General features: G+C 44.6%; 1 protein-coding gene across 2 annotated transcripts in view; it reads left to right on the forward strand.

The window, feature by feature from the left end:
- cntnap3 (contactin associated protein family member 3) overlaps positions 1–15,099 on the forward strand; it is a 180,410-nt gene that overhangs the window by 94,567 nt on the left and 70,744 nt on the right. The window contains exons 6-9 of one of the 2 annotated variants that reach the window (XM_072658063.1): positions 8,508–8,683; positions 9,743–9,880; positions 12,230–12,491; positions 12,741–12,884. In XM_072658063.1, the coding sequence (XP_072514164.1) occupies positions 8,508–8,683; positions 9,743–9,880; positions 12,230–12,491; positions 12,741–12,884 (720 nt within the window). Of the gene's footprint in view, positions 1–8,507; positions 8,684–9,742; positions 9,881–12,229; positions 12,492–12,740; positions 12,885–15,099 lie in introns of those variants that run through there. The other variant, XM_072658064.1, reaches the window with a different exon arrangement.

Raw genomic sequence — 15,099 nt, forward strand, 5'->3', positions numbered from 1 at the left:
CGGTGTAGGTGACTATGCTGCATTACGCCAATAAGAGTCTTTGAGCAAGACTCCTAACACCCACCTCTGTGGGCAATGCAGAAAACATTGTAAGTCACGCTGGATAAGAGCGTCACTGTTTATGTAAATGTACAAGTTATTGGGAAATGTAGCCACTTTGCCAAAAGTCTGGAAAAAGCGGTCTAATGCGCTACCACTTTGGACCAGAGGTTGTGAGTATCTGATAAAACAGCGCAACCCAGAGGTCTGAGTGGCTCAGTGGTCTAATACGCTATGGCTGTGAGTTCGAATCCCATAGCGACCGGAGCAAAATTGGTCATACTCTATCCAGGTGGGTAGATGGCGCTCTCTTCCCTCAACACTTAACACACAACTCCCTCCCCTCAACTTAAAGTAATGTTGACTGGCACAGGCATCTGTTAGCTTGTGCGGTGGAGCTGGGGACCCGACGCTCCGGAGGAAGGAAACAAAGGAAGGAAAGTTTAATGGTAGAGGAGACAAAGATTGAGTTATTTGGTCACAATGACCAACTGTTAAAGGTAGTGGTGGTAAATTGTGCTCTGGGGCTGTTGTTCTGCAAGTGGAACTGGTACATTGGACAAAGTGAAAGAGAAAGAGGACTACCTCAGAATTCTTCAGGATAACCCCAAACCACCGTCGTCTAGATGGTGTTAACTTGGACTTTGGTGTTTGGTGTTTCAACAGGACGATGACCCTGAACAATCAGAGGTGGTGGTGTAATGGATAAAGCAGGCTAACATTAAGCTTTCCTGACCTCAACCCTCAGGTTAGATTTGTGCCAGAAAACCAACGTTAAAAGTCTACTCATGCCATTAGGTGTGCCTTTCTAGCCAATCAGAAAGAAATTCATGCACAAGACAAGATTGTAGCCAATCGAGGAGGGCAGTTTACAAAAAACATGGCTTAAAAACAGCACGGGACTTTTGTCGAGGGACTACTTTATACATGCACCTCTTACTTTCTGCCCATAGAAAATCATGAATTTACCTTGAATAAGGCATTTTCTCAGTGCTTTGCTTCTCATCAGCTGTCAGATCAGTCCAGACATGCAACCCATATGGTAGACCATCAGCTTTTCCTTTACGGCATGTTTCGTACGGTGCAGTTGGATAAAAAGAAGCAGAGGTGCGTTCGTTCGCTGGCACAGATGGCAGATGAAAAAAGCGTGTGCGCTTTTGTGGCGTCCTCGTGCTGCGGTGACAGCTGTAAACCATATAGAAGGTGTTTATTTAGCTGATGGAAATATTTTGACATAGATTGTCAAATGCAAGGACACTTTTCTCCCTAATCAGAAAAGCAGCGAAGGGAGGAAAACTTTATTCCTACTTCGGTTTTCCTTCACGGTTCTTTTATTCTTTTTCTTCATCTTTTTCATTCTCATAAAGGGCCCGTTCAGTCTCTTTGGATTTAGCCTAGCATAATAAATGAATGATCCGTCTTTCAATCTTCCCACAAAACATTTCAAAACTAATAAAAAGGCTTCTTAGACACTTCCCAGTGTTCCTTAATAAATTCTCCAGGGCCGTGGAGGATAGCTGGAGGTTTCATTTTACTTTTATCCTGCCAGTTGCCAAGTCTTGCACTTTTGCACGCTGTGAAAGGGCTTCTTCTTGGCTCCTGTATTCCGATGCATTGTATTAAAACGAGCGAATTAGCGATGCTCATGGTGGCACGACAAATTAGGACTGCAAGATAAACCTTACAGAAAGCTTGTATCGGCACAGTTCCGCGCTAAACACGTCTTTAGAGGAGTGTTAGTTGATTTTCCCGTCCCTAATTCAAAACTGTGAAATCTGTAGAACTATTAATTAACAACATGTGTATTAGATTCCCTGAGACAACCTGCTTAAAAGACCGGGGCCTTGTCTTTGTCTTGTCTAGTCCTTATTGCCCTGTTTCTCCACCCCATCAGATTAACCCCTAATTATTCCACCCCCATCTCCTCAACGGCCCATTACTCTACCCCATCTCCTCACCGCCATATTACTCTACCCCATCTCCTCACCGCCCTATTACTCTACCCCATCTCCTCACCGCCCTTTTACTCTACCCCATCTCCTTTACACCCCATTACTCTACCCCATCTCCTTTACGCCCCATTACTCTACCCCTTCTCCTTTACACCCCATTACTCTACCCCATCTCCTCACCGCCCTATTACTCTACCCCATCTCCTCACCGCCCTATTACTCTACCCCTTCTCCTTTACACCCCATTACTCTACCCCATCTCCTCAACACCCCATTACTCTACCCCATCCCCTTAACACCCCATTACTCTTAACCACGTCCTCAATAGCTCACTACTCCATCCCATCTTCTCAACGCCACATAATCTCACCCCATCTCCTCAACACCCCATTACTCTACCCCATTTCCTTTACACCCCATTCCTCTACCCCATCTCCTCAACACCCCATTACTCTACCCCATTTCCTTTACACCCCATTACTCTACCCCATCTCCTCAACACCCCATTACTCTACCCCATCCCCACAACGCCCCATTACTCTACCCCATCTCCTCAACACCCCATTACTCTACCCCATCTCCTTTACGCCTTATTACTCTACCCCATTTCCTTTACACCCCATTACTCTACCCCATCTCCTTTACGCCCTATTACTCTACCCCTTCTCCTTTACACCCCATTACTCTACCCCATCTCCTCACCGCCCTATTACTCTACCCCATCTCCTCACCGCCCTATTACTCTACCCCTTCTCCTTTACACCCCATTACTCTACCCCATCTCCTCAACACCCCATTACTCTACCCCATCCCCTTAACACCCCATTACTCTTAACCACGTCCTCAATAGCTCACTACTCCATCCCATCTTCTCAACGCCACATAATCTCACCCCATCTCCTCAACACCCCATTACTCTACCCCATTTCCTTTACACCCCATTCCTCTACCCCATCTCCTCAACACCCCATTACTCTACCCCATTTCCTTTACACCCCATTACTCTACCCCATCTCCTCAACACCCCATTACTCTACCCCATCCCCACAACGCCCCATTACTCTACCCCATCTCCTCAACACCCCATTACTCTACCCCATCTCCTTTACGCCTTATTACTCTACCCCATTTCCTCACCGCCCTATTACTCTACCCCATCTCCTTTACGCCCCATTACTCTACCCCATCTCCTTTACGCCTTATTACTCTACCCCATTTCCTCACCGCCCTATTACTCTACCCCATCTCCTTTACACCCCATTACTCTATCCCATCTCCTTTACGCCCCATTACTCTACCCCATCTCCTCAACACCCCATTACTCTACCCCATCCCCACAACACCCCATTACTCTACCCAATGTCGTTATTACCCCATTATTCCACCCCACATCCTCAATACCTTCCTACTCCACCTCCATCTTCTCAGTGCCACATGACTCCACCCCATCGCCTTAACACTTTACTACTCCACCCCATACCCCTAACGCCCCTTACTCTACCCCATTTCATTAATGCCTCATTTCTCCTACCTACCTCCTCAATACCTTACTATTTCATCTCCTTAGCGCCACACAACCTTACCCCATCTCCTCAAAACCCAATTACTCTACCCCATTTACTCAATGGCACATACCTACACCCCATCTCCTCAACGCCACGTAAATTTGCCCCATCTCCTCAGCGCCCCATTACTCTACCCCATCTCCTCAACATCTGATTACTCCACCCCATCCCCTTAACGCCTCATTACTCTACCCCATTTCCGCCCCATCATTACACCCTACCTCCTCAGTACTTTACTACTTCACCTCCATCTCCTCAATGCCACATAACCTTACCCCATCTCCTCAACACCCAATTATAGGGCTGTTCTGCTCACAGTTAGGTTGCCACTTTCTTGGATCTGGCCTAATGCCTGTTTAAAGGGGCTGCGATGATGAAATGAATCGATTTACCTCACACTCGCAGCGCAGAGTGACATCATTACAGGTTTGAACATTGGTCTCCTGCATGGCGAGAAAGTGAGTAATGATACCTTTCTGCTACAACTCACAAGACAAGACACAACACTTGCACAGCTCAAATAGCACTCTGTAAAAACACTCCAGATGCAATGAATACTCTCACTCCCAGAGCTGTGTGTTAAATATGTGAGGCAGTAATTAGCTACTGTCACAACATGCCTGCACCACCATAAGGAGCTTTTTAGGGTGAAAATAAGTAAACAAATCCTCCACAGATAACACACGTCTGCACGTCTGAACACAATACAATAATAGTAAAAATAATATAGTGCAGAAATATGGTTCAAACATTTCCTGACTGTAGAGCCCATCGTTTGCCCATCGTTTGGATCCATTGCAGCCCCCTCACACTCTTTCCTTTTCCATTGCCAGATCATATGTGATTCACATCCGGAGTTACAAGGCTATGAAGATGAGTTGAGAAACTCGTCTTCTGCCTCTTGCTAACTAGTCTAACTAGTGGATTTGTGTGTCCATCATCATGCATTCGTCTATGTTTTATGTGAAACTGACCACTGGACACTCAGGAATCAATAAATCAATATATATATATATATATATATATATATATATATATATATATATATATATATATATGACTACAGTTTTGTCCCGGTTCAAGACTGTTCAAGATTTAAAGTTACAGATAATATCCGATTTTATACTATTTTAATTATTTTATTCATACATTGCCTTTCTGAAGCTAAGACTCTAGTAAACCCATGTTTTCACTATCTCACGAGAGATTTCACAAAAGACAACATTCTTTCTAGGTTTAGGGTCAGATTATCTCTTTACACAGTGTTCTATGTCACATGTGGTATATAATAGACTTTAATTATAATATATATATAATATATATTAACTGAGATTGTTCTGAACATTTTCATATAATCATGTGGGTATTAAGTTACATGCAAGTGCCTTTAAAGGCAAATTTAAGAAGATCTGCAGAAATCAAGAAAATGTCCTTTGACCCCATAGGGTTAAACCAGTGACCACTGACAGTGTAAGGCAATGAAGAGATAAGGACCTTATGGGGAAAGTTCTCATATTAAAAATAAAAAATGAAGGTGCTACAAATGGTTCTTTGAGTAATACCTTAGAAGAACCACTTTAAGTTGAAAACAAAACAAAACATGACTGTAATAGAGATGTGTGAGTGTGAAGAACCTTTATACTGGTTAAGAATCTTTACATCTAGTGAAAGCTTTTTAGACCTGTGAAGAAAGGTTCTTCACACTCACACATCTCTATGACAACCAGTAGGCCTCCTTCACCAATATTTTCCTAGGAACCGTCTTAAAGTGGATTTCCAACCACCACCCGACACCTCCCTTTTAACCCTGTCATCTATCATTCCTTGCTCCACAAATCAGAGAGGACAATGGCTTCCTATCACAAAGCAGAAGCCACCTGAACTCCAGTCTAAAATGCCTGTCCTGGCATCACCGTGGAAGTTGATAAGGGGGGGGATGTACCAGGTCCCCAGCTCCGCCACACCAGGTAACAGACACCCGTGCTGGCCAACTTCGCCATCTACACACACCTGGAGAGAGCATAGCCAATTGAGCCAGTCTCTCAGACCATGGCTGCTGTTGGCAAAGCAGCATGGCTCGGTATTCGAACTCACAGACCCCTGACCATAGTGGCAGCTCCGCCAAGCCACTCGGAGCCACTCGTAAGTGGGTTTTATGCCCATGGTTCTTTCTCCCACGGGACCAAACGTGGTTCTCCTTCTACAGCAATGCTCAAACAACCATTTTTAGCATCTGTAGTGCATGTATTAGTGGAACTGTCCTTGCTGGAAGATTGAGACCAAACCTTGAAGTTATACCAGAATACCTCATGGTCCGCCCAGCGGAAGGGCCGAGTAGCTCATTAATATTCAACAGAAATATAGTTTATCAATTATTAAACACCCACAGCACTACATATACCACTGTCTACAGAGGGGTTTCCTTAGGAGGAGGGAGGGGGTGTAGAGCGAAACAGCAACAACATATAGATAATGAGCCTGCCCTAACAGTAGTTCCATGTCATCAAGTTGACTTCATGATTTTGCTGAATAATTGATGTGTTTGAGGAGTGTGTGTGTGTTTGTGTGTGTGTGTGTGTAATACCTGTCACAGTCTGTAGCAGATCGCTGTTGTAATAAAACATTCTCGCCGTTCCGCAGCGATCTGCTGCTTAATGAAAGTTTAATAGAGGGACCATTGGCAATTTGGCCTTGAACAATGCTTTGAGGCAAATTCTCCTTGCTGGAATATGTGGGGGGGGGGTAAAGAGAGCTGCAGTCATTAGAGGCTCACTCGGCTTCATGTTTCATTGATCACTCCCTCAGTTCCTGCTAACATGCTGCAGGTTGCTAATTATTATGGATTGCTTGCTTATTGTTTTCTGATGTTGCGCACCTCCTGTATCGAGGAATGGCTCTCGCCTGCCTGTTCTTTCACTCTGTCAGTCCAGAGAAAACAGGGACCACACTCAAACGCGGTGTTATTTCCTGCAGAATCCTGTTTGTTCAGTGAATTTTACATACGGGAAATAAATGACAAGCATATTATTCACACTGTCATGCAAAAACCTAGTAAAGTCTCCAAAGTATCAGCTCTACAGGAGATGGAAGAAACCTTAGTTGTACCAGAAGACTCTGGAGAAATGAGGGCAGCAAATCGTACATTTTATCTTGGACTAGGACTGTCGATTGTCTTTGGCGTAGGCCCCGTCGCCCGCCCAGCGCCAGGTTTGCCATACAAGATCGTTAACTGGTCATCCCCAACTACTGCAGGCCATCTTGCTTCTGCAGGTGAAGTGAACAGGGAGTTCTCTCAGGGATTTTGTCTCTGTCCAATGAAAAATATGGTAACATCTCCAAAATAATGACTTCACAAGGGAAGGAAAAAAAATTCGGAACTTAATGGAAGTCAGCGTACAATGACAGTGTATTCCAAGTCATTTCGAGCATTTCTATTGGTCTGTCCATCCAGAATTATTGACGCAGTGTACAGAGCAGCTACAGGGTTCAAACCATATTTATTTCCCAGCACCTGAAACTGTTTAGGCTGATGTCTGAGAATGGCCTTAAATGTAGACTGCTTTAGGCAGTTTACAGAGTTATCAGACATTATATGGACACCACCTCAGACCCATCATTCTCCATTTTGCAAGTCACCTCCATACACACACCCATACACAAGACCGCGACAGGTGAAGACATGTTACTCGAGGGCTGGTAGGTAGGACACCCGTCACCCGTATAATTATATGCTACAAACATACATTTCCTAAACTGTTATTATTAAAAAATACATTGCATTTTCAAAGAGTGTAATTGCATTATCAGGCTGCTATTTCATTAAAATATCAGCGTCATAAAATCACAGTAATAATATTATTAATCGTAACAATTTCTGGAACAATATATCGTCCGAAAAAATTCATCGCACCAGGCGTAGACAGCCACCTGCCACTCCACATTCAACCAGTGCAGTTTAACCACCAGACAACCACTAGACATTTCCTTTGGTTTGCATGATGCAAATCTGTTACCATGGAAACTTGGTTAACCGTCACCCAGCACAGGCCTGCATTAAAGAGTTAAGAGAAAACCTCAGGCCTTATAAAATGGTTGTTTGCTGCTGCGGAGCACACCCTGAGGTGAAGCGGGAGGGCAGACTCTGAAGTGTTTTGGCCAGGAGTCCGGGCTGGCTTTCCGTGGTCAGTGTGGGAAGCTTGCCCCCTTTTTCCTTGTTAGAATGGAGGTCCGAAAAAGAGGGTATGTTTTAACTAAGATAGACTGTAAGGTGTGGGTGTATAAAGGGGATGAATATCTGGAGTTGGAGTGGTTAACCCCTTAATGCCCCAAGGCTTCCAATAAGGTGTATTACTCAGTAACTACAGGGACTTCTGTAGCAACTGGTGGGGCTATTCTTTGGTCATAGAAGTTGGCTTCTAAGGGGGTGGTCCTTCCCCCAAAAGCAAGTTACATTCTTTTTCAAAATTCTTAATTTGTGCTTCCTTATTGGAATTTTGGACAGTTTTCTTCTCAGTTTGGTCATTTCCAGTTTCCAGCCATAAGCTAGGATGCTGTGGCTGTAATTGCACCCAGGATTGAGCTTAGAGGGACCGCACTTAGACAGCTGTTCCAATCGGGAGCCCATAAATGTTGTTGACGTAAAAAAAAAAAAAAAAAAAAGACAACAGCACAGACCTGTCAGTAGGCCTGTCAGTAACAGGAGTTTTGGATTTGAACAGCTGTGTGGAAAATAACCTTGGCAAATGGAGAAACAGCATGTTTACCTTTTGTTTTACTTTGTGACAGTGATAAAGCTCCAAGCCCCACCCTGCGTTTTCTCCCCCGAAACCTACAGTGTGGCCAAATGTTTGCTAAGCGGTGTAGCAGAAGGTTTTTTTTTTTAGATTCACATTTTGAAGTCGACAGGTGTTTATAGGAGTGTAACAGTGCTCACGTGCTCTGTGTTTTGCAGGGAAAGGCACGCCGGGCGATTTTCACACCACCGCGTCACTGGGCAGTCTGCTGGATGACCAACACTGGCACCATATTAGCATCGAGCGGCTCCGCGGACACGTCAACTTCACGGTGGACAAAAATACACAGCGGCTCCAGCTCCCCGAGCACCAGAGTCACTTTGAGATTAACGAGGTGTGCTGCCACTGACCTGCTTCACACTCCTGCCCACTGCCCGCACTCATAAACAGCCTGCTCCATTTCCCTCCCTTCCCTCTGTCTGTTCCTCTCCTCTAATACCAGCTCTCTTTTCCTCTTCCTCTCTCTCTTTTTCATTCTCTCTCTCTTTCTCTCCCCTCATTTTCCCCCTTTTCCCCTTTCTTCTCCTCTACTCTTCTCTCTCCCGTTCTCTCTTTTTTCCTAACTCTCTCTCTCTCTCTCTCTCTCTCTCTCTCTCTTTTCCTCTCCTGTCTCTCTCTCTTCTCTTTGGTTCTCTGTCTCCTTCTTTTTGTCTCTCTACTTATTCCTTCAGTCTCCCCTTCCCTCTCTTTTGTCCTAACTCTCTATCTCTCTCTCTCTCTCTCTCTCTCTCTCCTTTCTTTTCTATCTCTTTTCCTCTCCTTCCACTCTCTCTCTCTCTCTCTCTCTCTCTCTCTCTCTCTCTCTCCTTTCTTTTCTATCTCTTTTCCTCCACTCTCTCTCTCTCTCTCTCTCTCTCTCTTTCTCTCTCTCCTTTCTTTTCTATCTCTTTTCCTCTCCTTCCACTCTCTCTCTCTCTCTCTCTCTCTCTCTCTCTCTCTCTCCTTTCTTTTCTATCTCTTTTCCTCTCCTTCCACTCTCTCTCTCTCTCTCTCTCTCTCTCTGTTTCTCTCTCTCTCTTTCTCTCTCGCTCATACTCGTTCTCGCACGCTCTCTCACACGGCTCACACTTAGCATAAATTGGCTGGGGTAAAGATGGTGGTGAGTGGTGCTCAGCTGGGTGTATTGGAGTTGATCGTTGTGTAATGTCCTTCGTTTCAGAAGTGCCTGTTTTCATCAGCCGCTCCCTGGCAGCTGCTAGATGACTTCCTGTTTTTAAGCAGCTCAGAGACATTAGTTTTAATTCATCGACCCGCGCGTCTCCTCGCTGCGAAGCGCGGCGTCAGGTCGACTTCGTTAAGCCCTAACGTTTTCATCATGATCCCGTCAGCGATCAGAATGTGTGCTCAGAGGAAGCGTGGATAATTTAACATCAGACTGTTGTTCTTTCACAAGATCAGTTTCGGCGGCGTGTCGGCTGTCGGGGCTCAGAGAGACCACTCCAGAAGGAACTTCCACGGCTGCCTGGAGAACGTGCTGTACAACGGTGTGAATGTGGTTGAGCTGGCTAAAGAGAAGAGAGTCTCCATAGTGGTAAGCAAAAACTGCCCACCAGTGACTGGAAATCAGTGAGGTAAAGCAGTATTGTGTGAGAACTGGTATGGTTTGCTCCTGGGCTCCCCCTACAGTCAGGGAGTGTAATTCACTTTTACACCACTTTTGTAAATATAAATCAGTGTAAAGTGTGAGGAACCTTTCTCCTCATGTAAAGGTTTTTTTATGAGCTTAAAGGTCAGGCTTCACACCCACACATCTCATAAACCTCATAAATCTTAATCTTAATGAAACAAAAGTGGTTCTTCCGTGGCATTGCTCAAAGAACCCTTTGAAACACCTTTTTTTTCCCTTATATTTCCCAATTTGGTGCTGCCAATTAACCCAGCCGTTCACAGCTCCCCCTAGTACTAACGATGCTTCCAGCACTAGGAGGGTAGGGACTTAACACAACCTAGAAAAGCGTCAGGTCCCCAGCTCAACCACGCCATCTAACAGACACCTGTGCCAGCTAACATTGCTTAAGAGTGATGAGGAGAGAGCAAGGCCAATTGTGCTCTCTCAGGCTTCGGCCGCTGATGGCAAAGCAGCATGGCTCATGATTTAAACTTGTGACCCTCGGGATGTAGTGGCGGTGCATTAGACCACTGAGCCACTCAGCCTGTGGTGAACCAGCCTGTGCTGTCAAGTCTTGCGCAGTTCAAGCTAGAGGTCTCAGACACATTCCAGCAAAGTTTCATAGTACAGTAGCACAGTTTCAGCCTTAAGTGGCAATGACAGAGACACCATTCTCTCTATTAAAGTCAGTGGAGCTTCAACATGATTCTGAAACTTCTATTTTAAGGTAAAATTCCTACATAGCATACATTTCTGAATAACGTAGAGAATATACAACATACAGACTCAACACAGGGATATCACAGTGGCGTTTCTCAGCGTGTAGCTCTCTCTAGCTGCAGTATTTGAACAAATGACCTCGCTAATTAAAACTACAGTATCATCTGTGTAACATCCCACTATGTCGTACTAGTCTACGTAAACTAGACCACAGCACATGGAATTATACCACACACTGTGCAGCGGGTGTGTTCTGAGCAGGTTGAGAAACCTTTTAGAGTGTGTTTTTACAGAAATATGATTGGAGGCAGTCTACGTCCAGTGTTTGTTAGCAACATTAGCCTAGCATTTGCCATTCTAAACCAGAGAAACACACATCAGATATTAAAATGTGCCTTGGCTGATTGACTGCATGTGAAGTAAGTGGTAAATCTTGTTAATGTCGTTTACCACCAAACTACTCCTTTAACGCTGGTTCAACTAGGGCTGCCTGGCTCATTTCATTTCCTGTCAGCGAATCTGAGACTGACCTCGTTTAAACATTTAGAATGATTCTACAAATTTAATAAAGTACTGAGTCACTGGGGACTTTTATAAAGCTCTGGAAACTACTAGCACTAGAGCCAACGACAAATCCCAGTTTCAATGTGTTCAAATCCAATCTGAATCCCTTTTAAACAAATTACATACACTATGTCCAAATGTTTGTGGACACCCTTTCTAACGACTGCATATCAGTCTATGTGACATTGCACCCATTGCCAGTATTTCCAATAGAATAGGACTCTCTGGAGCAGGTACACATGAACCTATCCGCACTATGCCTAATGCCAGGCATGGGCTAGAGGGGAATAAAGCCTCCCAGCATTGGGCTGTGGAGCAGTGGAGCTGTGTTTTCTATGGAATGATGGTGCTGCTCCATCCAGTACTTTTTTGGATGAGTTGGGAAGTTGAGGATGAGGTGTGTTAGTGATCATCATCCAACATCCTGACCTCACTAAGGCTCTTGTCGCTGAATGCAGCGATTTGCGTTGAATTTCTCACAGCAGTGCCCCCAAAATCTAGAAGAAAGCCTTGACTGGACAGTGGAAACTCCAACTGGTTACTCCAACAAAAGCAGGGCAAAGAAACGAGCAGGTGTCCCAATACATTTGTCCATATAGTGTATTACCATTGCTACATTTGCAAAGTTCTTTACAGCCAAACATCATTATCCGCTGTGTATTTTTCATGGAGCCGTGTACCACGCGGACTAATACAGAGCATCCGTACATTACTCATTGCTTGTTTTTCTCTGTTAGCTCTGTTCACTGGGGAATTAGAGGTTAAGCCAATTACAAATTCTGTTAATCATGGTCTTAATCAGCCCAGACTCCGTGTGGGGGAGCCCGATGCATAATTTACAAGGCAAACATCATAACTCACATCCTGAGTAATTTACTTTCAGAAATCTGTTTGCATGAGTAATGACTTGTGAACTGTGGGATGAACTGGAACTAAGACGTGTGTTTAGTTTTTTTTTATGCTCCACACACCGTTGATCTTTTCCAGGGAAACGTCACATTCGCATGTTCCGAGGCCGTCGACGTGCCGGTGACTTTTGCCAGTCCGGATAGCTTCCTGCAGTTGCCGTGGGCCGTTTCGCGGGACAGCGTGTCGGTCACCCTGCAGTTCCGGACGTGGAACAAAGGGGGCCTGCTGATGACCTCCGAACTCCAGCACCAGGTGGGAGCACTGTGGCTTTACCTGAGCGACGCCAGGCTACGGCTGCAGATCTACAAGGCCGGCAGGGTCATGGTGGACATCACGGCAGGTCCGAGCTCCTCTCTTACGTGAGATGTACTGAAGCTCAACCAGCGTGGCGTTGTAAATGAACTGGGAATCAAACCCAACTAAAGGCATCTTAGTGTTCTTAGTGTCTTAGTGACTGATGCTTTGGACAAACCCTGAAGAGCCCACAGCTGTTACACACCTTTGATATTAAAGAAAGGGTTTTTGTAGTTATAAATGTAGCAGCTTATTGTGTCGATGCCTTTTCCCGTTTTCTACATGTTGATCACAGGTTTGACGCTGAACGATGGACAGTGGCACTCTGTGGAACTGAGCGTCCGGCGAGGTCGCCTGATCCTGGCAGCGGACAAAGCGGACACCTCAACCACCACCACGTCCTTCCCTGTGATGCCAGCCAACCATATCTTTTTAGGAGGTAGAGTAAACCCCGATGTACAGGCTGATGTTAGCTGTTCTGCGCTAGCTTTCCTCTAGGCCCCAAAAACTCAATAAGTTTTTTTCTTTTTTTCTACCAAAGCAAAGAGTTGCAAGCATTAATCCATCAATGCCACACCATTGCAGCCTGTCTCTGCGTTCACCCAGCCTTCCCCTGTTCTTCGAAAACACAGCCACTCATTCATGGCTCCGGCTGCTTGGGAGAGAATTGGTCTCCCAGCGTCTCTTCCACTCGGTTTGCTCCTAGAGAGAGACAGAGAGAGAGGGAGAGAGAGCGAGCATGTGGTTTAATTACCTTTAGCTCAGTAATTGGAGGGAGCCCTAACGGCGTCTCGGCGCCGCACTGGGGATCATGTCAAAGCTCTGCTCTCGTCTCTGGCGTCTCGCGGCGTTTTTCGCCCTGAGCCGAAAGCACGCGCCGTTGAGGATCACATACAAAATGAGATTTGCCAGCGTGAGCCTTTAAATCATGCAAACACCCTTGCATTATATCGGGACCTGTGGTGATTTATGCTCAATTCGGAGATGGTCGGGGTGCCTGACAAAAATTCAGGCTTCAGGATAGTATTCGCTGTTGTTTTTAGCTGCGATGCTCACTTTTGTCAATTCTCACAGATAACAGTAAGCCGTTCAGTATCAGAAACCACATAAGAAAGTCTGGTTGAGATGAGACACGGTCTAAGGCAAGTATGTGAGTAGTATGTCAGTAGGCATGCAGTAGGAACGTTGCTAATTGGCAGAGTGCAAGCTTCCATTGCTTGTTAGCCACATTAGTCTTGCAGATCCAATGCAAAAGTAAAGGAGCAAACAAGTCTTGGCTGGGTAAATTAGATTTTTGCCAAACTGAGCACCAATGATAAACTGAAAATGGGAATCAGCAATGTTTGGCCGTGTCTTAAAGCATTAAGTTGGTGAAAAAACAAGTCCATAAGCCAAACAACACTAATACTAACACTGTTTCAGCCTTATTAAAAGCAGTGTTGAAGTAATAACATGTAATATCTTACCTTTACCCCAAATGTGATCGATCATTCACAGCATGATTGATGCCCGAAGTTTCATTTTCTAGTTTTACAAGGCCAATGGAAGCCAGTGGAAGCCAATAGAAGCTGAAGGACAACTTGGATGGTCCAGAGAAGTTAAAGCATTAAAGCTAACCCTAAACCTAACCCTAAACTAAAGGTTTGGGTTAGGGTTAGGTTTAGGGTTAGTTTTAAGATTTAGGTTAAGGTTAGGGTTAGAGTTAGTTGTGCAGCATTTGATTGAATCTGAGCAGAGAGTGGAGCTCTATACACTGACTGTCAGCAGTCACATCATCAATTAACACCAGCGACCCAGTTCCACTGCCAGCTACACATGCCCATGCTGTAACAGTGCCTCCACCATGTTTGACAGATGATATGGTATGCTTCTGTTCATGATCTCTTTCTTCCCTTCTTCATATTTACATTTAGGGGTTAACGTGAATTTGGTGAAGAAGGTTAAGGTTAGGTGTAGGTTTTAGGCTTGATGCAGGGTTAAGGTTAGGGCTAGGGTTAGGTTTAGGTTTTAGAGTTGATTCAAGGTTAAGGTTAGGGTTAGGTTTAGGTTTTAGGGTTGATTCAAGGTTAAGGTTAGGGTTAGGTTTTGGTTTTAGGGTTGGTTGAAGGTTAAGGTTAGGGTTAGGTTTTGGTTTTAGGGTTGATTCAAGGTTAAGGTTAGGTTTATGTTTAGGTTTTAGGTTTGATTTAAGGTTAAGGTTAGAGTTAGGTTTAGGTTTTAGGTTTGATTCAAGGTTAGGGTTAGGTTTAGGTTTTAGAGTATATTTAGGGTTAAGGTTAGGGTTAGGTTTAAGTTTTAAGGTAGATTCAAGGTTAAGGTTAGGTTTAGGTTTTAGGGTTGATTCAGGGTTAAGGTTAGGGTGAGAGTTAGATTTAGGTTTTAGGGTTGATTCAAGGTTAAGGTTAGGTTTAGGTTTTAGGGTTGATTCAGGGTTAAGGTTGGGGTGAGAGTTAGGTTTTAGGGTTGATTCAAGGTTAAGGTTAGGTTTAGGTTTTATGGTTGATTCAGGGTTGAGTTTAGGGTTAGGAGCAGGGTTACATTAAATAGGCCGTCATTTACATTTAGTTCAGAGTTCAGTTGCATTTAGCTAAAATGGACCATCCAAGTACAGTGTTACCAATACCTGGATACCACTGTATGAAGTGTAGTGTGCA

The sequence above is a fragment of the Salminus brasiliensis genome, chromosome 16 (genome assembly GCF_030463535.1).
Source record: "Salminus brasiliensis chromosome 16, fSalBra1.hap2, whole genome shotgun sequence".
Taxonomy (NCBI): domain Eukaryota; kingdom Metazoa; phylum Chordata; class Actinopteri; order Characiformes; family Bryconidae; genus Salminus; species Salminus brasiliensis.